The sequence below is a fragment of the Penicillium bovifimosum genome, assembly GCF_028826915.1.
Source record: "Penicillium bovifimosum strain IBT 22155 chromosome Unknown utg000005l_segment0_segment0, whole genome shotgun sequence".
In the NCBI taxonomy this organism is placed as follows: Eukaryota; Fungi; Ascomycota; class Eurotiomycetes; order Eurotiales; family Aspergillaceae; genus Penicillium; species Penicillium bovifimosum.
This window is the reverse complement of record NW_026622714.1, coordinates 1,841,502-1,862,290: the sequence shown is the minus strand read 5'-3', so window position 1 is coordinate 1,862,290 and position 20,789 is coordinate 1,841,502. Positions and strand designations below refer to the sequence as shown.

The following is a 20,789-nucleotide window of genomic DNA, read 5'->3' as shown; positions in this document are numbered from 1 at the left end:
AGTAGCCTGCGTTTTCTATTTTATCCTCCTTGAGCCTTGAAACATTCATTCATCATGGCCTCGAGTGTTGGAACATCGTCTATCTCGCGGTCTAGTGCCCATTCGATGGGCTTTTTCTCTGTCTCATCTTCTTCATCTCCCTTTGGCGACACCAACATCGACACAGATGGATTTTTAAAGTCATCACGTCGTGCTGGTGGTCCTTTCCTATGCTCCCTCCCATCAGCACTCATCCCGGCCCACGATCTCCCTATTCCCGGGAACGACAGTGCTATGAGGCACGAAATTGAGATGACTGCTAGAGAAGTCTTGAATGAGCTTCACCTGGAGTTTCTGGAATGTCAGGTCAACGGAAGACGTTCAAAAGTCGAGCCTGAGCCGGAATTCATTCCAACGGTGGTCATCCAAATGCCTAACCGACCGCAGGCAGAGCTATGGTGCCATGCTGCCCGGGAAGTGCATCAAAGACTAGAAGGACGGGGACATTCGGGATTTTCGGTTGAGCTTATCGAAGCTGCATTGCTTAGGGGAATATACTGTTCTCCTGTCGAGCCGTCTCATTCTATTTTCTCAAAATGGAGAAATATCGTCGAAGAAATTATACAGCGCTCTGACACCCGCGAGTGGACTGGAATGGATTGCTGGCGTTACGGGACAAATGTCGACAGAAAGTCCAACCCTGTCACCGTCATAGTCCGTGTTGCCCGATCAAGTAAAGGTCCATTTACTACCGCCTCTCGCTCCGTCCATGGTATCCTTGCATCGTTTGATGAGGCAGACGTTGATGTGCTATTCCAAAAGGATGGCAAAAGACGTTTTGAGGAAAACCCAACACTTCCTCTTGAGTCTACCTCCGGCAGGGTTTACCCTGGAGTAAGTATTGGCATCCACAACAGCGAAGCGGGTTCATCTACTCTTGGAGGCTTGGTGCAGCTCCGTTTCAAGGGCAAAAGCGATTGGTCCACATATGGGCTTACCTGCTTCCACTGTATTTGGCCGTCGGAGAACCACCGGGAGGATCCGAAAATGCGGACGCCCGAGGCAAAAGATGGTAAGCCAATTACTTCACACCGCAAATAAGAAATTCTCACTAATGGTATTATTCTAGCTCTTCAGAGATGGATGAACCGGCCTTTGACCATGCGCGACAATCCCTCACTGGGTAATATCGCCAAAAGAATCCTCCGAGTTGACCACCCGTTGCCAAGGGACCTAAGAACCACAATCGAGTCTCTAAACACGGCAGTGGAACAAGTTCGATCGCCTATGTTCTGGCATTGTAAAAAGGAAATTGACAAGGGAGATAATGGATGCTTGCCGGATTCCGCCAGACGTGAATACGAGCAAATGCTTAAAGTAATTCGAGCCTTTGAAGACAAGCGCGAGCCTTACAGTCAAATGCTCACAAATGGATCTTACTATCTCGGCCATATCGTCGCTGGAAGCGGAATGAACCGGGTACGAGTCAATAAGGACCGACTACGGGTGGCCGTTGACTGGGCTCTGATCCAGATAAACCAAAACCGTATCCACCGCCAGACGCAGGGGGAAGTTGTGATTGGGAATACTGGAAGTCAAACGGTGTCCACTAACTAGCTCTTTTTTTATCACTAGACTGATATCTGAATTCTTAGTCTTTCCTGTACGGCGACAATTCGACCCCGGCGCAGGACTTTTCTATACAAACGATCGCGCATTTGAATCCGGCGTCATACTTACAAAGTCAGGAAGGTCCACCCATCTTACATCTGCGAAGTGCAACATATTAAAGTCTGTGGAACTAGACAGGCTCAAATCTAGCCAAGGACCAGGGTATGGCCTTGTTGTGTCTTGGAGCACGAAGATTCCGGCGGGTGCGAATCATTTCACGGAACCCGGAGACTCTGGGGCCTGGATCTTTAGTCATGGAGGCTACCTTTTCGGCATTGTGACTGGAGGCGATGTGGCTCAGGGCACTACCTACGTATGCCGTACGGAGGACATTTTCAGCGATATCAAGGACATCAACGGCGCCGTCGATGTTCGAATTGCGCCTAGTTCAGCATCGTGATTTGTGATGGAACTTTCTTTTTTTTGCTTTTTCTCTTTTGTTCTTCTTGCTGGCGACCAGGTATTCTTAGCAATATGATGAGGTGCTATCCTGCACGACCCTCTCTAGACATAAAACAATATAACAAAATAACAAAATAACAATCTAATCTAGTCACAGGTAAGTCTTGCAAAGAAACCTAAGCTACTATAGCCTTGGTTTCATTAGGAGTAAAATTGGACTGAGTAATATCAAGTGGGTAGGCCAGATATGTCCCAACCATCGACCATTGGTTGGTACGTCGCGAACGTCAGTGGAACCATAAACGACGGGATCACAATGAAGCGTGGAAATAGAAGCAGAGCGATGGAAAATGACCAAGTTATGCTCAGGGTATGCTCAGGGTATGCTCAGGGATTTGCTCGGCTATGCAGGGCAACAGCCAAGGTGGAATGAATCGTGCGACACAACACATCAGTCATCACCCTAATGAAAACGCCAGCATAACTATACAGATCCTAGTTAGCTATTAATCGTCCCCGGGAAGGCCGATTTGAGCAACAAAAGGTCAGATGGAAGTGTGCTAGGGCCAGTGAGACAAGTAGTAGGGACCGTATCCGACCTGGAAGTCTTGGTAGAAAGTTATCATCGTCCGAATCGAACCGCATACCGTACCGCACAATCTCGCACCGCCAGCATGCAGACTTTCGGACCTGAATACACGCAGTTCGCGGTGGCCGCCCTTACGAAGGGCATCGCAGAACTGAGTCCTGACCAAGTGCACCGTATGCTAGAATGGAGGTATCCTGGTATCTTGTACCTCTGGCACGCGTCGATCAATCAGATTGTACTATCGACAGCAGTACGATATTTGCTTTACCAGAACTCGCCATTTTCAGATTACTCAGACTTTGTACTGCCCGTGCCCTTTACAGCAGAAAAACCGCTCTCGGGCATTGTGCCCTTGCAGAACCTTGAATCTGCCGTCAGTTTGGCAGAGGAACCAGAACAGTCCGCACCGAACCCTGCTGTCAGTCTGGCAGATGAACAGCCCTTTAATCACACAGAACCTCCGCCCCCTCCGCCTACTCCACCAGTTCAGCCTTCTGTAGTGCCTGCCCCGGCTGCTCCGGCTACTCCGACGACCATCGTGATGATTCCAGACCGCGATACCCGCCCCTGGTACCTCAAGGGCCCCTGTTTTCGACGAGAAGAACGCGACAGAATTCCTTAGGCGCGTTCAGGATATGTGCACTCGCTCCAGTATTCATGATGTGGGACAGATGATGACGCTGTTACCGCAGTACTGCTCGAGGACCTCTCGCGTCTGGATCGAGAAGCGCACTTCCTGGAAGAACCGCAACTGGGAGGAGTTCAAGGAAGAATTCCTGGAATACTTTTACGACGACGATTCGGACCAGCAGAGATACACGAGGTCCGCGTCCGTAGGGATACCGAAGGTAACAACCGCGGGTACCTCAGGTAGCTCACCGAATTTGACGATGTTAGCGGTGAACTGGTACAGAGAGGGGAGCTCGGAGACTGTGGTCGCGCTGACCTGTTCATCCGTGGCTTGCCCGATAAATGGAAGGTGAAGATCATTCAGCACCATTCCGCCAAGGACCTCCCTCGGCAGCGGCGTATTACGTACTCCGAGGCTCCCCGTTTTACACAGTACAAACACCCAAAGTGACCGACAACGAACAATTTATTGAATCGATTCAACCGAAACCTTCCCAGCAACTAACTAATCCAACCAACCGTCCAAATCCCAAATCCCAATCCAAATCTCGGACGTAAAAAAGGCAGCCCAATCCCAAAAAAACCCCAGTTCCATTAACGCAAAAATAAAAACCGTCACGCATTAACAAAGTATAGAACCGACGCATCAAACCGGCACACTTTACGCATGTCCAGGCGGGCCAATCCGAATCCAGAAAAGAGGATAACTCAACCACCGAAACCGTAGAGAGTACGGCCCTGGCGCTTGAGGGCGTAGACAACGTCCAGAGAAGTGACGGTCTTACGCTTAGCGTGCTCGGTGTAGGTGACAGCGTCACGGATGACGGACTCGAGGAAGGTCTTGAGGACACCGCGGGTCTCCTCGTAGATCATGGCGGAGATACGCTTGACACCGCCACGGCGGGCGAGACGACGGATAGCGGGCTTGGTGATACCCTGGATGTTGTCGCGCAAGATCTTGCGGTGACGCTTGGCGCCACCTTTGCCGAGGCCTTTTCCACCTTTGCCGCCTGTTTAGGGTGTTAGCTTTTTTGTTTCAAGTTATAGAATGGTAGTGTGATTTCGGTATGGAGGCGATATGTGATGGGGTGAATGGCAGCGAGGTATGACAATGTATGATGTGGGTGGAGGTTGCCTTGAGACGTGCATATGGTGAAGACCGTTCCCAATTAGGAAAGGCGGGACAAGATTGATGCCTGAGGCATGAATCACGTGCCACAGGGGCATGGCCAGATCCATCACCGCAACGACAACAAAGACACGAGGGGGATATAGTAGCGACAACGCGCGAGAATCATGTAAATACTTACGTCCAGACATATTTTCAGATAAGCCGAGATGAAAATAATATAAAAAGTTGATAAATCAACGATTGTGGCGTTGATAATCGATGGGAAGATGGGAAGATGGGAAGAAAAACGCGTTGAATTTGGGCGTAGAGGGATACGAGAGAGAGAGAAAAAGAAAGAGATTTAAGCTAGAGGGGACCAGCAGGATTTAAATAAGGGGAGGGCCCGATTACGCGTGCAAAATGATCCGGGATGGTATTTAGGTAAGCGATTTTCATTCTGCAATGCGGCGCTGATTGGCGGGCGGGGACAAGAGGAAAAGGGTGTTATGAAGGGCCGGTTTCCAGCATGTCTACCGACCATCGACGTGCCCGCATTTTCTGGCGGCGGGCGACATTGATACTGGTCACGTGGTGATTAGATAGGAGTGCGGGGCTAGCCTAATCAGGCTAGTCTGAGTGGTACACTACGCCCCACCAAAAATGTCCAAGCAGATACACCTTGACCTTCCAATATGTGGCTAGCATTTTTGTTCGACTGCAGATTCAACAGTTTAACGTCTAACTACAAATCTACAAGGAAAAAGAACAATTTGCGTCATCATGTCTCATATCATTTCAAAAACTAGGTCGCATTGCCTCGTAGGCTGTCATGTATGAGTATCTTTTGTCTTCGCATCCCTTGTCCACGTCCAACCAAAAAGGTAGACCGTCTTGTGGAACTGAAAGTGAGAAAACAAGCAGAACAAAGAAAACAAAACGAATGAAATCAAGAACACCAGAACACCATGCGATCAGAAACCCATAAGATTGCAATGCATCGAAAATTGAGAGCGGAGGCGGGCGAACTAAAAACTTTTTGCGTAGAAATGAAGGGCCATCCGCGAAAGAACAGCAAAGAATCGAAAGTGCCTCAAAAAAAGAACTCGTAATATCGTCATGCGAGGCTAAAGCGACACGCAGAGTTGAACAAAGAAAAACGAAAAAAAGGAAAAGCATGAGAATGACTGCGCTAATAATTTAGCAACAGTCTCGTCGATGATTTGGGACGACGATGAGTGGCATGATTCAGGCAGCCAATGTTTCAAACGTCCGCGGTTTATAATGCATCGCAATGACGTTCGCTCACATTAGCTGCTAGCTGAAACCACTTGCGAGTAGGTATTGTTGGGGGCAATCAGAATGAGTATGAATGAGTTTATCCATCAGAGGGCGCCGATACACGGTGGGGTAAAAGGGTTCGAAATTGGGGTAACGGATCTGTCCAGTTCCATGCAAGGGATACCAAATCCCCTTCACGACAACGTCAACGATATTCTTTCAGGGACGACCAGAAGGATCATGCCCGGGTCGAAAGCTGTCATGAAACAGTATGTCACTCACCCTCTGATGACGGTTGAAGAGTGAGGGTCATTCAAAAAACCGCGGTTGAAAGTATGGCGAAAAGCCATGGAAGGAGCTGACGGCCGCGGAGAGGCGCGGGGACTAACAGACGCACGAGGTGCCTCGGCCACAGGCTCACGGAGGGGAGCAGGAGACCGAGGGGACAACGGCGGCGAGAGACAAGCTGGAGCTGAGACCTGCTTGGGAGCCTCGCCCTGCCACCCGCTCGAGATCGAGGCTTGTGCCTTCGGAGTTGATCCTTGCGGAGATCCATACTATGAGACGTTAGTTGACCATAACGGCGTGCTTTGCTGCCGAGAAACTTACAAAGCAGTACTTGTTGACCAACTCCTGGTACACGGAGGACTCAAGCTGCGGCTTGGTAGACAGCAGAGAGGATGGTTTCAGATCTTCCGCGACCCCTCCAGTACGGGGCTTATCGCCCACTGGAGAACCAGTGTCCTGCTCAAAGCCGGCAATCTGCTTTGTCGACTTGGCTGTTTCCGGCTCCGCGGTCTCTCCGGTCTTCGCGCGGGCAGTCAGAGTGGTCCGATCCACGGGTGCCTTCGACCGCATCGCAGCAGACAACGACGCTCCGAAATCGTACCGGTTTCCAAATGCCTGGCGGTTGGAGGGATCGCGGCGCTTGGGCGGCGCGACTGTATCGATATCATCCGAGGGCATGCGAGTCAGAGGGGCGCCATTTGCATCGCCAAAAGGGTTTGAGAACGGCGCCTTGTTGCCAAGGTCAGAGAAGTCGTAGTTAGTAGACATGGATTGCGGGCGCAGGTTGTGGGTGCTGGTGAAAGATCGGCTGCGCGGAATAGTAGGGCGAGATGGGCTGGTTGCAGGCTTGCTCACGGCCTTCGGTGCCTTGTGGAAGTCGACCTGATAATTTACTGAATCGTTGTTGTCCCAATATTCCTGTCCAGCCACGTTGTAGCGAATGCACATGAACAAGGTCTTAGTCTCCAGATTGGCCTGGTCGTTCAGCTTGAGGTCGAACGAAAAGCGATCGTATCCATCGGTAGCTTGTTGGCGACGAACATCATGGCAATACGCCGCTCCGACCTCTGAGGTAGTTCTCCAATAATCCAGAGTAAATCGCGCAGTCACATGCTTTTGGAAAGCCAGGTTTGCCACTGCTACAGTGCCGACCAAAGCGCTCTTATCAGCTGACAAGAACAATCTCTCGAGGCGGACCGGCTGAGTGGCACGTGAGGTAACATCCTTGGGCCAATTGGCCAATTTGATCTCCCATTCCCATGACGGGCCAGAACTGAAGGGGAACTCGTCCTTGTTGTCATGATTTTCGACCGGCGAGGTATTTGTGCTGACAGCCAGTGGCCTGTCCAACTGGAGGAAATGACGAATGTGCTCCAAGTGAGAATCGAAATGCACGGCTTTGGAATAAACAGGAGTACCAGGCATGCTCGAAGGTCGACGCCGGGCCGATGCAGGACGAAGGGCTGGGCGAACAAGCTCACCCGACTTCTTGCGGACCATTGGGGGTTTGCACGTCATCTCCACGTCACTGTCCTCGGGCGAGCTAGTCAATACCTCTTCCCGGGCCAAATTAATGGCGGTTTCAGTCGAGGATCGAGAGTGGGCAATCTTGCGAGCTTCCTTGGACAATGGTAGGTGAGGAAGCTTGGGTCGAACAGGCTTTGACTCGGTGTCCAACGACAAACTCGACGAGGGCTGAGCCCCCTCTTCTGGCTGACCTGGACGCATTCTCTCCGGTGAGCTCTCTCTCCTCACTTTGATTGATCGAACGGCAGCCTCCAGCTCATCAAATTTCACACCCTCACCACTTCGGTACGGCGACTCCTCATCACTGGAGTTAGGGGCAGACTCTGGAGGTGAGATTACTGCCCCGGGAGGGATGAGAGCATTGTTCACTGGTGGTGGGGACTGACGGAGACTGGCATGTGGGTCGAAGGAGGGGGAGGCTCGGGCCGGGGATTCTGAGTTGGAGTGCACAGTTGATTTGCTGATCGAAGGACTCCTTCGATGACGACGAGTGTAGGAAGTGGATGAATATGACCGGGAATTCTGGACCCGTCCCGTGGGTGACCGAACCAAACCTGGAGCCTCGCAAGGCTCTTCAGTTGGCGGGCGAGAATATTCAATGTGCTGCGCGGAGAGCAACGTCTTTCCTGGCGCAGTGTAGGGCATCCGGCCGACTTGTGTGTTTCAACACAAGAAGGGTGTGGATGGGAGGTGGATAGGTATTTGGCGAATGATTCGATGTTTCAATCACAATAAAGTGCCTGAAAGATAGGTTCCTCGTCAGTAGAGCTTCATTAAATCCAAGAGAGTTGTGGCAAGGTGAGTGATAGGAGTGGCGAGAGGCAACGGACAAGCAAAGACACCATTCCAACAAATTCACGATCGGAGACAAGAACGGAAGCGGAACCGGGAATGAGATGCAGATGGTGGCACTTAAGGAAGTTGCGGACCAGTGGGAAGTCACAATGTGAAGGTCTCACACAAGTGACACCAGCAACAGACTGGTCAAGAAGGGAATGGAAAGGATCAATTGCAAAAGGTAGAGGGGAGGGAAGACGGGAGCTTATCAATACCGGAGGAAGTATGATCTGAAGTGGCGATGGCGAGATATCAACCAAAGTATCGGCACAAAACCGAATAGTTTAAAATAAAAAAGTACAGGGAAGACACGAAATGTACATCGATAAGTAAGAGAATGAGAAAAAGAAAAAGTCGATATCAAGCTCCCGGCACAGCCGCAACCAAAAGGCGACGCGAAAGGTACTTGGGAGGTACCTAATAACTTTTGGAAGTTATGAGGGGAGGCGAATCAAGAAGCCATTCCCGCTATGACCGTTGAGAGTGGGAGATAAGCCGGTGGGGGAGGGGGGAGGTGGAAAAGAAAATATCAACGCGGAAAAGAGGTAAATCTGAGATTATAGCTTTTTTTTGGCGAAAGAAGAGAGCTGCTCAAAGCCAAAAAGTGGAACAAGATATACATAAAGATAATCCAAGGTTGCCATCCAAGCGCCATGAAACTTATTGACCTGGTGCGTCTGCTTTGCATCGACTCCGCTTCGATACCACCAAGGTCAGTGCGGCCCGTATAGGTGGGGGGATAACTGCCTGGTTTTTCTTTTTCTTTTTTAACTTTTTTGTTTTTACTTCCACCATTTTCTTAATCCACTTTTTACTCTTTTTTTACTCAATTTCGTTATCTACACTCTACTACAGCATAGTTTCCAGTTTCCATGGCCAATCGTATGATCACCTGAAAGACTGCAGTTGATATCCTACACACTGTTCATATATGAACATCTAAACCATTATTCCCATCGTCTATTTCCACGACAGAGTTTTCATTGTCCGAATTCTCCGACATGTGGTCCATTCGCACGAGCACGTTGGATGATCCTTCAAGGGTCATTATAACGCACTGATCTTCTCCCCCTAGTGTCAGTCGTAGCGGACTACGCTAACAGACCCATGTCCGCCAACTTCGCTTCAACCTGTGTTCCCTGTTTTTCGACCTGACGTACATCAACTGTATAACCCGTCATTCCCAACACGCAGGAATGAGTCTGGGGAAACCAATTTCTTCCTGCATCTGTATATCACCCATTTCACCCCACCTGATCTGATTCCCTTCCCCTATCCTTTGATGATTGTGTTCAATATATACCGTAGAATCCCTTATCAATTGCGTAGTGGCGAGGCCCATGGTCGAGAGATCCTGCCAAGCTAAAATAGATCGTCCCAGCCAAAACCTGTTTGCCCAGGCTCTCTAAGGCCGTGGCAGGTAGAAGGCACCTACTTTATTTTTCAATTTATTCTGGTGCGCACAGGTAACTAGGGATACATTTCCATGCAAGTGCTGGAAGGCTAATATCCACACGCCCCCTCCCCTTCGGCGGCTCGACTACGCAGTACATCGCTACACCGTGCTCCAGCATATACGCAATTGAAACAGGGGCCTAGGATGGGTCGTGGGGGTTGAAACTGCATTGATGTTGCCCCACCGGTCGAAGATAGAGGGCTAGACAAGAACGCTGAAAGGAACGAGAACGCAAACAGCGCGATAAAAGACATATCTAAGGCAAAAAGACCCCTAGGTATACGACACTGTTATCGAGACTTTCGGAGTTTAGCTTCGACATCCGCTCAGGAACCTTGGTTGATTAATGTCGTTCATCCAGCGAATACGTTGTTATCTGCCGTGGGACGCAACACAAATGGGTAAGACTTTCCCGCTACACGGCTATGGTAGATATACCGACGTAGATATAAAACCCATAACAAGAATTTCATCGGGGTCCGGCGCATGTATGGAAATTTACACTGTGACGTGCATTATGCATTTGAATATAGCGTCGGTGACGCTCCAAAAAAGTGCACTTGTGCTGTACTCCGGAGTTTGGTGGATCTACAAGGCGTAACATGCACTTAGGGCTCCACCGAGGGTGCCGCAGAAGCCGAGTGCTAAGAATGAAGGAGTGATAAGCTACAGAGTAGACGGTGTATATGTAGGGAGATATGTTTATTCAGGTTCATAACTTTAAAGAGGATTAACAATCAGATCAACCGAGAAAATCACGAATCGATCCCGAATCTGAAAAATCTCATTGCTCAATGCAGATCTGAAATCACGACTTCTTGTCCATATCTATAGAGTCGTGGTAATTCCACGCTCGGGGTTGTTCATGACGTCAGGCCAGTTTGACAGACCCCCAATTTCTTGGTTTTCGCGACCTTGGCAAAAGGTCTGGACCCCCGGTCGCTTGTGCAGCTTACTAGTTAAATTCTTTTTTTTTTTGTTTGTACCCTGGTACTCTAGACCTTCTACCACAGTATTCCCTGTCGATCGTGCCATCTAACATAAATCTTGGAAGAGGATACCAACGGCGCATGAACGCATCCAATTGATATCTGAATATCGTCTTCAAAGATAAAACTCGACTTTGAAGATAAAGACGTAAGATTGAGAAGGCTGGAGGTGCTCCGAAGTCGGTTGAATGATACATCACACAAGCTGCGTCTACAATAGGTTTGCAGAGTCGTTAGCTGTGAAACTCTCCGACGTACTGACATTGATACAATGACCAAGTACAACCCAGTCTATAATAGTTGTACACTTCAAGGGTCAGTGTCCTCGTCCCCGGGTAACTGATATCTGAATCAGTTAGTACTCCGCTGTGTTTCACGATTCTTTCAGCCCCTAAGGCGAGTCTCATCTGAATGTCTCACCAATGAGATGCTAGACAAGGCAAGTGTCCTATTCAAAACTTACAATATCTTATTACCCAAGATGCAATTTCTATGAGGTGATATACGTGATGTAGTTGCGATGTACCTACGAAGTTAGACGCCGACGCCCGGACCACCCCCTTAGCGGCGCAGAGTTTTCCCTTTTGCCACTCTAGTTATTGATCGCTATCCCAACAAAACAAATGGCTTTCATGGCGCTGATGGCTACCATCAATGATATCCGGTACCCGACAATGATCTCCTCGGAGATGCCATAACATTGGCCGAAGCCCTGGAAGTGTTTTGGCGCATTCGGGAGGGGTGTGGGTACCAGGACTCTGTTCGAGTCTCGACCTGCACATCGTTCGTCTGGACTACTGCACGCCCTTCTGATCTGCAATGAGCTACAATCTCTTAAGCTCCGGTTTCTATTTTCCTTGCCCCTCCTCGATATTGAGCTTCAGTGGAGATAATTACGCCCATGGGGTTATCCCGCAAGTCTTAAGCGAGGTATCCACGGTACTCCAATCTGGATGATCGAGTCCACGATGTTCGGGCGTACCCGATACTATTACATTTACGGAGTACAGGTGGGATCCTCAATTGCCTTTATCAACATCTCGGTGAGCGGCAAGGTCGCAACATTCCGAGCTGCAGGGCGACAACGCCCCTTCTTCCCGAGACCCTGGAAACTTTTGTGCGCTTTACTCATTAATTATTTGCTTTTTTTGTGATCTCCAATCTCCCTTTTCTTGTATCTAATTTTGCTCCCGAAATCGCAACGCCTCCATCGGCCGGCTATTCGGTTCATGTCCAGGTGAGAACCCCGAATCGGCCCACTATGGCCTCCGGTCCTCGCCATTATTGTATGCATCGATGTACATGCTGGAAAATGTTAGGCGGCCGAAGCGTTCGGAGCGGTCAGATCAGGACCTATCAAAAGTATGGCGTGTTCATATTTGAACCTTGAAATCGCAGAGTTCAGCTTTAGGATCTGACTTTCGACTGAATTGGACGTTTTTGAGAGGCCCCTTGCTCGCGTATTTCTCTGGTTGATCGCCCTGAGGCAATCTGATCTTGCAATGCTCAATATGAACCATGCTCATTGGCTAACATAACAATATTGTCTATAGGGCCCAGGCGGAGTGGCGTGCTCCTAGTCTTCGGCTTGTGTCGCTGGCGGCTGGCCCCAATCTTCCAAACTGCAACTCCCCCCGAGGGGTTGACCGTGGCTGAACTCAGATCGGGTCCGGGTTCACTCCACGGGAATGGGGGCCGAGTACTAGCTCGCCTACTCGACCCCACGCTGCTAACATTGACGTTCTAACTACTGCTTCATCCTGGCGACAACACACGCACCCGCTTTGGGAATCGGCCTGTCCAGCCTGCGGTCGCTGCCTGCCCAGAGCAATTAAAGTGAAGCTGAAGGATCATGCATTGACGAAATCAGAGCATTGGAAACGAGAGAGGGGCAGCGCGTTTCCTAGAGAGCTCTAGTTAACCCCGCCGGTCCCCGCGTGGGGAGTGTTGGCGTCAGCTCTTGCATCTATATTGCATGCTACTCGAACGCGCCGTTGATGCAGAGCTCACAGATCTCAATGCCCACAGCACTCTTTATTTTTGCGTTCTGCTCCACGTCTTTACCCCGCGGGCTGAACCCCAGAATTTGCACTGCGTTGGCAATTGGCAGTGATTAGGCACAGGGTCTACCAATAGGGGATTATGGTTTGCTTTCGTGCCTACGCAGTATAGATAGGAAAGTGCGAATCTACCCCGGAATCCCCATCACGCAGAACACGGTCGCATACATGGATTGGAGATTTATATCCGATATTCGGAATAGACATCTACACCACATTCCAAAGTTGTCAACATTCCACCCTCCTATTTGCTCATGTGTTGCACAGCATAGGCGTTTCAACCCGTCTCACCCATGAACAGCTTGCCCGGACACATTGATGAGACGAGATATGCACCTCAACAATGATTGGTCCAAGAGCTACTGATAGCTCAAGAACGAGTGAATCGCACGCAAGCAGCGCATCGGCGCTGACTATGCAATGTCGCACGTCACGCAAATCCTGGGCGCCTCTTCTGCATTGCACTGCACCGAGCACCACATGACCTTCCAACATCCCTGTAGCCCATACACGTTGTCTTCAGAAGAGTCGGACCTTATCACAGAGAACATCTAAAATGAAATCCATAGCCAAAGCGGCACCTCCTGTACCTCTTCGCATCAACTAACCACTGACGAGAGTCACGAGACGATCAGCCGATCAGGGACAGCCGCTTTAGTCCATCCCGGCCACGATGTACCTGGTGGTATACATGATGCGGACTGGACTTAGTAAGAACATTTGAGGTCCAGCACGGGCCCTGCGAGTGGTCGTCGTGCATATCGTAGTCATATTCCTGAAAAAGTATATACTTCGAAGGTCTCTACTCCGTACTTCATAGCGCACCTATACCAATATTGGAAACTATGATCTCTTAGGTAGCCCCTGATTCATGTTGACTATATTGTATACATGTCCACTGCCCCACGCTTATGCATACCATAGAGATGAGACATATAGAACAAGTCCCTAAAATGCCCCACCCCAGGTTCGACCGCCGGCCAGAACGGAGGCGCGGTAGTCAGTGCGCGAAAACCCGGGGCTATGACTCGACAGTACAATGACGGTGGGGCATGCATTATGTATGATAGTCTTTAGTTCTGCGCGTGCATAAGGCGCTGCATTAGTGCGGCGAACTGATAGGCGGGGTCAGTGCATGACGTCTTCTGAATTGTCGGTTTTCCTCTCAGGAGTCAGGGGTTTCAGATATGTTGATGGCTTTTACGGCTTCCTGTTTCTGGGTATGTCGCGTTAATTGATCCTGAGGAAAGTGATTTGCAACTTGCAGGTGTACCCCGAAGCTCTGCGAGTGCTAAGTAGTGTGCTATCTCCACTTGCGCTATTTGTAGGTACAACGGTTATCGGTTAATTGGCGTGGACTGCTTAAGCTAAATGGATTGAAGGTCGATTACTCCGTAGTCCAAGTTGAAGTCTAATTTCGAGCTCTTCGACTGATGTTGTCGGCTAAGTTGTCGTTGGTTAGATTGACTTCGCTACACCACTCGACATTAGGTATAAGCATAATGAATGGCCAGCCCTGGAGGTATCTCTGCAGCAAGTAGATTACCTAAAGGCCAAGCCACAAATATAGAAAGTGTAATCATCCAGGCCTCTAGAACCGCCTTGATACGCCCAAGCTATAGGATTGGTCCATTGTGGGCACTCGTCCCGTTATCATTCCACGCCCAGCGGGAGAGGCGTTTTCCATGTCAGAGCTATTAAAAGCCCTTTCTGCAAATACGAGTCTGGCGCCCACACTTCAGATTCATCGGCACTGACTAGCCGCTGGCGATGGAAACGTTGGCATCTGAAGTTGCTAAACTGAGATAAGGACGCGGGGTAGAGGAATCCTGGTCCCTGAGGGCAGCGGGTTGATCTCCTACCCGGGGGTTTGACCCCCGGGATATTGAAGGGATGGCGATCAGTGCCCTGTTCGTGCGCTCGAAAGACGGTCTGGAGGTTCGAACGTTAGGTCTTGGGGGTATCTTGGGGTCTAAAGAGGGACGATCGCTGCCTCTATGTTGGTCGATCAGTTACTTTTTGTTCGTATACGAGATTAAAGGAAGATTCGCATATCGCGGTCTCTTGTCTCCTCTGCCTGAACACAGAGGCAGCACCTCAGGCACGGACGTCATCTGATGCACGGACTTCAACTCATCAGTCTTGTCGGTTCTCATGAATTCCGCTATCTGCGGAGAAGGTGAGTACTTTGGCGTGTAGCTCTGCGCCCCTCAATTGCGGGGTGCATGCCACCTCATACTGTCCGAGCAACATCGTCAGCTTACCCGCATCTGATAGTACGGGGTTCTATGTCCAGGCCTTTCTGGGCAAGAAAGATCTGACAATGCTCCCAGGTATCACAAGACATGGACAGCAAAGCACTCCCCTCAATTGATAACACTAGCTGCCCAAGACAACCCCCTGGTGACATGATGCTATCATCATTTTGGATGTCTCCGGAGCTATCTCATTTCCCCTCTCATCTCACCAAGCCACAGCGGAAGCCAGTGACCGGGCCCTAGAAGCCGAGCTTCTTTCACGGGCTTTCCCCACACTTTTACTGCAAATAATCACGGCACATCGCGCCGAAAAATCCGTGAGGAAGTCAGCGTCGGCGTTTACCTTCTACGTGAAGCTGTATGCCCACCGAAGCACAAGACACATAACACAGAGATACACAAAGTTGCTCGCTTTCACTCACATGATGCTCAGAATGGCAGGTATGTAGTTCCGACGTTCCGGCCAACTTCACGGTGTGCTCAGACTCTGAGGGCATTGGTATTTAAAAGTCAATTCTTCGTTTTCTCGCAGCCACCCCCTCACCGCTACCTATGATAACCAGACCTGATGGACAACTGCCTGTCATGCCCGCCACAAGGGAGCCGAGGTCCAGAGAGACTTCGCATTTCTCTGATTGCTTTTACTTTCGCTGGGGTCAAGATCCTTACCAGCCCTCCTTTGCATTAGGTCGCCGTCTAAAGGCTATACTAAAACACGACCGAGACTGTTGCTTCGCGGCTGGCCTAGTCGGTCCAGGGACTCGGTGCTCGGACTTGTATCGCTTTGTCACTGGTAGGTATCTCTCGCCTCTTCCAATAGATCGTGATTGTCGTGCCTTCGTGGCGGTGAGGGACGTGTGCTGCATCTTTGCCGCCACCTCTGCATCCGCGGGAGGTTTCTGTCGGGGAGATGTAGAATAGTAAAGATCCCTATAGCCCGATTTTGAACATCATGCAGCCTCGAAGTGACAGGCATCAGGTCCCTCGGGGTTGAAGTTTCTTTGACCGCTCTGTTTGCTGATGACTATGCGGCATGGAGAAGGAATAGCATATAGAGTCATCTCGGTGTTTGGCCATCCAGGTGGGCACCTTGGATACAATGCCTTTGTCCAGCATACCCTGTGAAGGAGACCCGCTGCTGTGCGAACTCTCGCAACCGTGTGGTCTTGATCAGAACTTGATGCCCAGATACTAACGAGGAACTCCAGCATAGTTGCTTGTGTCGTAAATCCATTTATTGCCATGCAACAAAATGCTTTGATAGATGTGTCTGCTGATACCCTTGATCGTCACTCCCCCTAGCGACTCAAGGCGATGAGTATATCATTCTGGTTAGAGCGCACACTCGGGATCGTAAACCACATGTCTAGAGGACAAACAGGACAAATGTATTCTGACACGGAGGTCTCAGCTGAGCACCTTGGCCTCAGGCTCACCATGAAAGGCCTTGTTGCAATGAATTTGCTTCCGACCACACAAACTGTTTGCATCCAACTCGATTCCATCAAATGCGAAACGAGTTGGATCCTGGAGCTCACTTCTGCCGAAATACCCCGACTGTGGAGAACCTAGAGATTTACCACCGGTAGTGGTACAGAATAACGGAACTCTCTGAAGAACACAAAGCAGTCCAAATTCAAAGCCGAAGAGACGAACATTGAAGTCAAAGGTGAAAGTGAAGCTGTAAGCGGACTGTGGGGGGAGATCACCGGGTGGAGCCCACTTCTCCCACATTTGCGATCCGTGTTGTTTACGAGACACGGACACTTCCACAATCCTGCTCATGTCGCAAGTTCAGAGTCCTGGACTGGCCGACCTTGAAAAAGAGCTGGTATGCTCGGTATGTGCATGTCTATCCTTCCGCCCCTTACATTCCTAACGCTCTTTTCCCCAGATTTGTACCGAGCTCCTCTACCAGCCCCTCACCCTCCTCGACTGCCTCCACACATTCTGCGGCTCCTGTGTGAAAGAATGGTTCTCCGCACAGGGGTCGCGACTCCGACAAGCCTCCACTCGATTCACGTGTCCATCGTGTCGTGCTGAAGTGCGCGATACCCGCCCAAATGCCACCGTAACAACACTGCTGGATATGGTCTTGGTCGCCCACCCGGAACGGGCCAGGTCGACCGAGGAAAAAGCCGAAATTGCGACTAGATACACACACGGCGAGACGGTGTTCCCAACACCGCCATCGGGCGGGGAACGCCCGGAGGAGGATGACGAGGATGATGGACGGCTCTTGGAGGAAGTGGGGGAGCTGAGTCTGCACGAAAGTCGGGCTCAAGCTCGGCGTGAGGCTCGGCGGACGACTTTTAGCTCACGCACGCGCGAGAGGAGTACCAATGATGAGAGGCATGCGGAGGATGGTCGCTCAAGGCGGCGGAGGGACGGGGATACGTCGCGGCAGCAGCACACATTGCGACCCGATGATTCGGAGCGAACCCGACGGGTGGAGCATCAGTCTAGCCTGCGATCATTGCTGAGTTTGTCATCCGATGCGGAGACTATGGAGGAAGAGATCTTACGGCAGATTCTCGAGGACGGATTGTTGGACGATATCAATCTCGAGAATCTGGGGCCGGGGCAAGAAGAGGAGCTCAGTGAGCGCATTGCGGATGCTTATCGTCGGAGGCATATGCAGAGGTCGCGATCTCATCAGGGACAAGAACAGAGACGAGAACCGCGACAAGAGCCTGACGCCACTGCGCGCACACATGTGAGATCGGAATCCGCTCAGAGGACGGCGGAACCAACAGCAGCTACCCGGGACCATGGCAATAGAAGGCCCCCGGTCTCTAGGCCACATCTGTTTGACTCGGCACCGACACGGCCGAGCATCTCGGGCCATCAGAGGCGCAATTCAGAAGAAGGCGGCGGGCGTCGACGGACCTCGCCTGTCCGAACAAACCAGGCGTCCGCATCAGATGAAGCTATCAGACCTGCTACTCGGTCCGCTAGTGATATGACTGCAGATCGTCGTATTTCTCACACGGGGCGTTTACGGTCAGGGTCTTCCTCAGGTAGGCCGCGACGTGCCACAGAGTCTGAACAAAATGTATCTGGCGCGTCGATGGCTGGCGGGCGAGATCGAAGCTCTTCTAGGCAGGTCACCAGCCAACCACTTACTAACTCTCCCACTTCCGGCACTGCGCCCTCAAGTGCAATTCGCCGTATGACTCCCACGGAACATAATATTCCGGTATCATCCTCGCCCCTCGTTCCAAACCGGTCGGAAAGACGGATGAGACCTGCTTCTTCTCAATCCGCCGCTCCTTCATCTCCCACTGTACAATACCCCGAACCCTCGATATCCTGTGACCGATGTGGAAAACGCAACATTCAGTATGATCTACACAAGAAATGCACGAGTTGCAAGGACGGGAACTTCCACCTTTGTCTACGATGTTACCGCACAGGACGCGGCTGTCTCCAATGGACCGGGTTCAGCGCATCTGCACGTGAGACCTTCCAACGCATGATATTGTCCTCTACTCGCCATCCTGCGCAAATCAATAATTCGGGTCATGTGCTGGTGTGGTTTAAATGCCAACGGCCCTCCGAGGCCGCCCATCAAACATTGAGCGGCGGAAGACTAATGACCAACGACAACCCATCACGCCGTGTACAAAGCGGTCTCTTCTGTGATATGTGCCAATCCCCAGCAAATGACTGTTTCTGGAATTGCAACATGTGCAACGAGGGAGACTGGGGATTTTGTAATTCTTGCGTCAACCAAGGACTCTGCTGCACCCACGCATTATTGCCCGTCCGCCGCATCACGTATAGTTCACCCCCACCGGCACCGTCCAGCACACCACCACCACCAACCGAATCATTAAACACCCACCCGCCACAATCCGAGACCGAGAGCTTCAAAATCCTGTCATTCTCAACAAACTGCGACATCTGCACCTATCCAATACCCGCCTCAAATACCCGCTATCACTGCCTAGAATGCAACGGCGGCGACTACGACGTCTGCACAAACTGCTACCTCAAGCTCGTGACCACAGGCAAAATCAGCAAAGACAACGGCCACAACGGTTGGCGCCGCTGCCTGACCGGCCACCGCATGATAGTAGTCGGCTTCGAAGACCACGAAGAAGGCCAGCGCCGCGTCATCGTCCGCGATCTAGTAGGCGGCCGCGCCCTAAAAGACGAACACGTACCACAATCCCAATCACCCACTTCCTCCCCGGCAACCGGTGGCCCCGTTGCCTCCCCGGAGCTAGGCACCGGCGACTGGAGCTGGAAGGATGGCCCCGAGCGCCGAAAAAAGGCGTCTCGTCTACGCGGTGGGCTCGGCCCCATGACCGGCAGTAGTGGAGGTGCCGTCTCTGCTTCTGATCTCTCCAACCCGTCCTCTTCTGGTGCTGTCGCTGCTCAGGGCCAGGGTATCTCGCCGTTCCGTCGGTTTCCGCCCGATGGGGGTGTTGGACTCGTTGTTCATGCCCTTTGGTCGTGGTATCCGGAAGACGAGGTGGAGGATGAGTTGGTATTCCCGCGCGGTGCGCATATCACTGAGGCGGAGAATATCAATGATGATTGGTTTTGGGGTTGCTATGCTGGGCGGACGGGGCTGTTTCCCGGTACGCATGTCGAAGTTATCAGGGAGGTTGTTCATAGGTGAAGAGGATTTGATTTGGCATTTTGGTTTCACAGCGCTGTGACATGATATGCATACTTGACCTGCTAGGACAGGTTTGGTTTGGTTTAGTTCTTTTCGTTGCTTTCTTTTGAGCTGTTCACTTGCATTGTTATGATAGTTATGATGATTGGATTTATGAATTTGAATGCTGTGGGAGCTTGGCTGCTCTTTTTTAGAGGGATGTATGTACTCTTACCGTCCATAAGCGTTGCAATAGCTACACGTAAACATGCGGTGTACGAAACCTTGGTCTATTTCTCCAGAGTCATGGTTCGTCTTTCCTGTAGTCCTTTCTACATTGAGAGCAAAAAATAACAGAAAGTCAAATAGTTAATAGGGATGAGGAAGGTTTAAATAAGCTCATCTATCTAAAGGATCTGGCCAATCACAAAACCTGCCAAGACCGGGTAGCCCCAGTTACTACTTTTGCAAATGATGATTGGCTAAATTTCGTAGCCAAGTATCAAATTGATCCAGGTATTGTTGATGCTGATTGGTCAGTAGCTAATCCGGCCCCTCGTCATCAACCCCTGATGTGCAATGAATTTGCCTTCAGGGCGCAATGAACTGTATCACGGCCAGGTAGTGTTTGAGACCTGGGTGCCCCAGTTCTTACATTCATGTCAGGCATGTATCTCCCTCACCTTCATACCTCAGAGAATGTCGCTAGTTTTACCAACACAACAATCCGATGGAATTCGACGTAGATCTTCAGTCACCTCCTGGCAACAGACAATCCATGTTGATTAGAACTGAAATTTGGAATCATTATCAACACCTGGCTATCAGTGGGTGCGAGATTTGTAGAAATCAACTAGAGGCGTAATAATCTATCCAGTCGAAGGCCAGACCAAGCTGTACCCACCTCGAATCACGGAAGAGGGAAGGTACTGATTTGCCGGATTGAGCGTCCGTCTTTGGGCGTATAAGTAGAGTTCCGCGCGTAGATTCGGTCGCTAAGACTTCATGTACACAATGCCCGTCCTGTTACCTCGCGCAGAAGTATGGCCGCGCATTCTGCCTGGGCGAAACCCCTGAGAGATGACCTGATCGCCCTTGCAATACT

At 50.7% G+C, this 20,789-nt stretch overlaps 6 protein-coding genes across 6 annotated transcripts; 3 read left to right on the top strand and 3 right to left on the bottom strand.

Annotated features, from left to right (window-relative positions):
- Positions 1 to 54: 54 nt before the first annotated feature.
- N7515_005874 (uncharacterized protein) lies at positions 55 to 2,050 on the top strand (the record flags this gene model as incomplete). The annotated part of the gene is made up of 3 exons (XM_056666618.1): positions 55 to 1,051; positions 1,109 to 1,583; positions 1,615 to 2,050. The coding sequence occupies 3 exons, from the start codon at positions 55 to 57 to the stop codon at positions 2,048 to 2,050; spliced, it is 1,908 nt and encodes a 635-aa protein (XP_056520214.1).
- A 676-nt stretch (positions 2,051 to 2,726) lies between these two features.
- N7515_005873 (uncharacterized protein) lies at positions 2,727 to 3,263 on the top strand (the record flags this gene model as incomplete). The annotated part of the gene is made up of 1 exon (XM_056666617.1): positions 2,727 to 3,263. The coding sequence occupies one exon, from the start codon at positions 2,727 to 2,729 to the stop codon at positions 3,261 to 3,263; it is 537 nt and encodes a 178-aa protein (XP_056520213.1).
- A 165-nt stretch (positions 3,264 to 3,428) lies between these two features.
- On the bottom strand, positions 3,429 to 3,641 carry N7515_005872 (uncharacterized protein; the record flags this gene model as incomplete). The annotated part of the gene is made up of 1 exon (XM_056666616.1): positions 3,429 to 3,641. The coding sequence occupies one exon, from the start codon at positions 3,639 to 3,641 to the stop codon at positions 3,429 to 3,431; it is 213 nt and encodes a 70-aa protein (XP_056520212.1).
- Positions 3,642 to 3,979: 338 nt separating this feature from the next.
- On the bottom strand, positions 3,980 to 4,591 carry N7515_005871 (histone H4; the record flags this gene model as incomplete). Its single annotated transcript, XM_056666615.1, has 2 exons — positions 3,980 to 4,281; positions 4,582 to 4,591. 2 exons carry the CDS (start codon positions 4,589 to 4,591, stop codon positions 3,980 to 3,982), a joined length of 312 nt encoding a protein of 103 aa, XP_056520211.1.
- Positions 4,592 to 5,938: 1,347 nt separating this feature from the next.
- On the bottom strand, positions 5,939 to 8,120 carry N7515_005870 (protein phosphatase regulator GAC1; the record flags this gene model as incomplete). The annotated part of the gene is made up of 2 exons (XM_056666614.1): positions 5,939 to 6,217; positions 6,270 to 8,120. 2 exons carry the CDS (start codon positions 8,118 to 8,120, stop codon positions 5,939 to 5,941), a joined length of 2,130 nt encoding a protein of 709 aa, XP_056520210.1.
- Positions 8,121 to 16,858: 8,738 nt separating this feature from the next.
- Positions 16,859 to 19,705, top strand: N7515_005869 (SH3 domain protein; the record flags this gene model as incomplete). The annotated part of the gene is made up of 2 exons (XM_056666613.1): positions 16,859 to 16,915; positions 16,970 to 19,705. 2 exons carry the CDS (start codon positions 16,859 to 16,861, stop codon positions 19,703 to 19,705), a joined length of 2,793 nt encoding a protein of 930 aa, XP_056520209.1.
- Between the last annotated feature and the right edge of the window lie 1,084 nt (positions 19,706 to 20,789).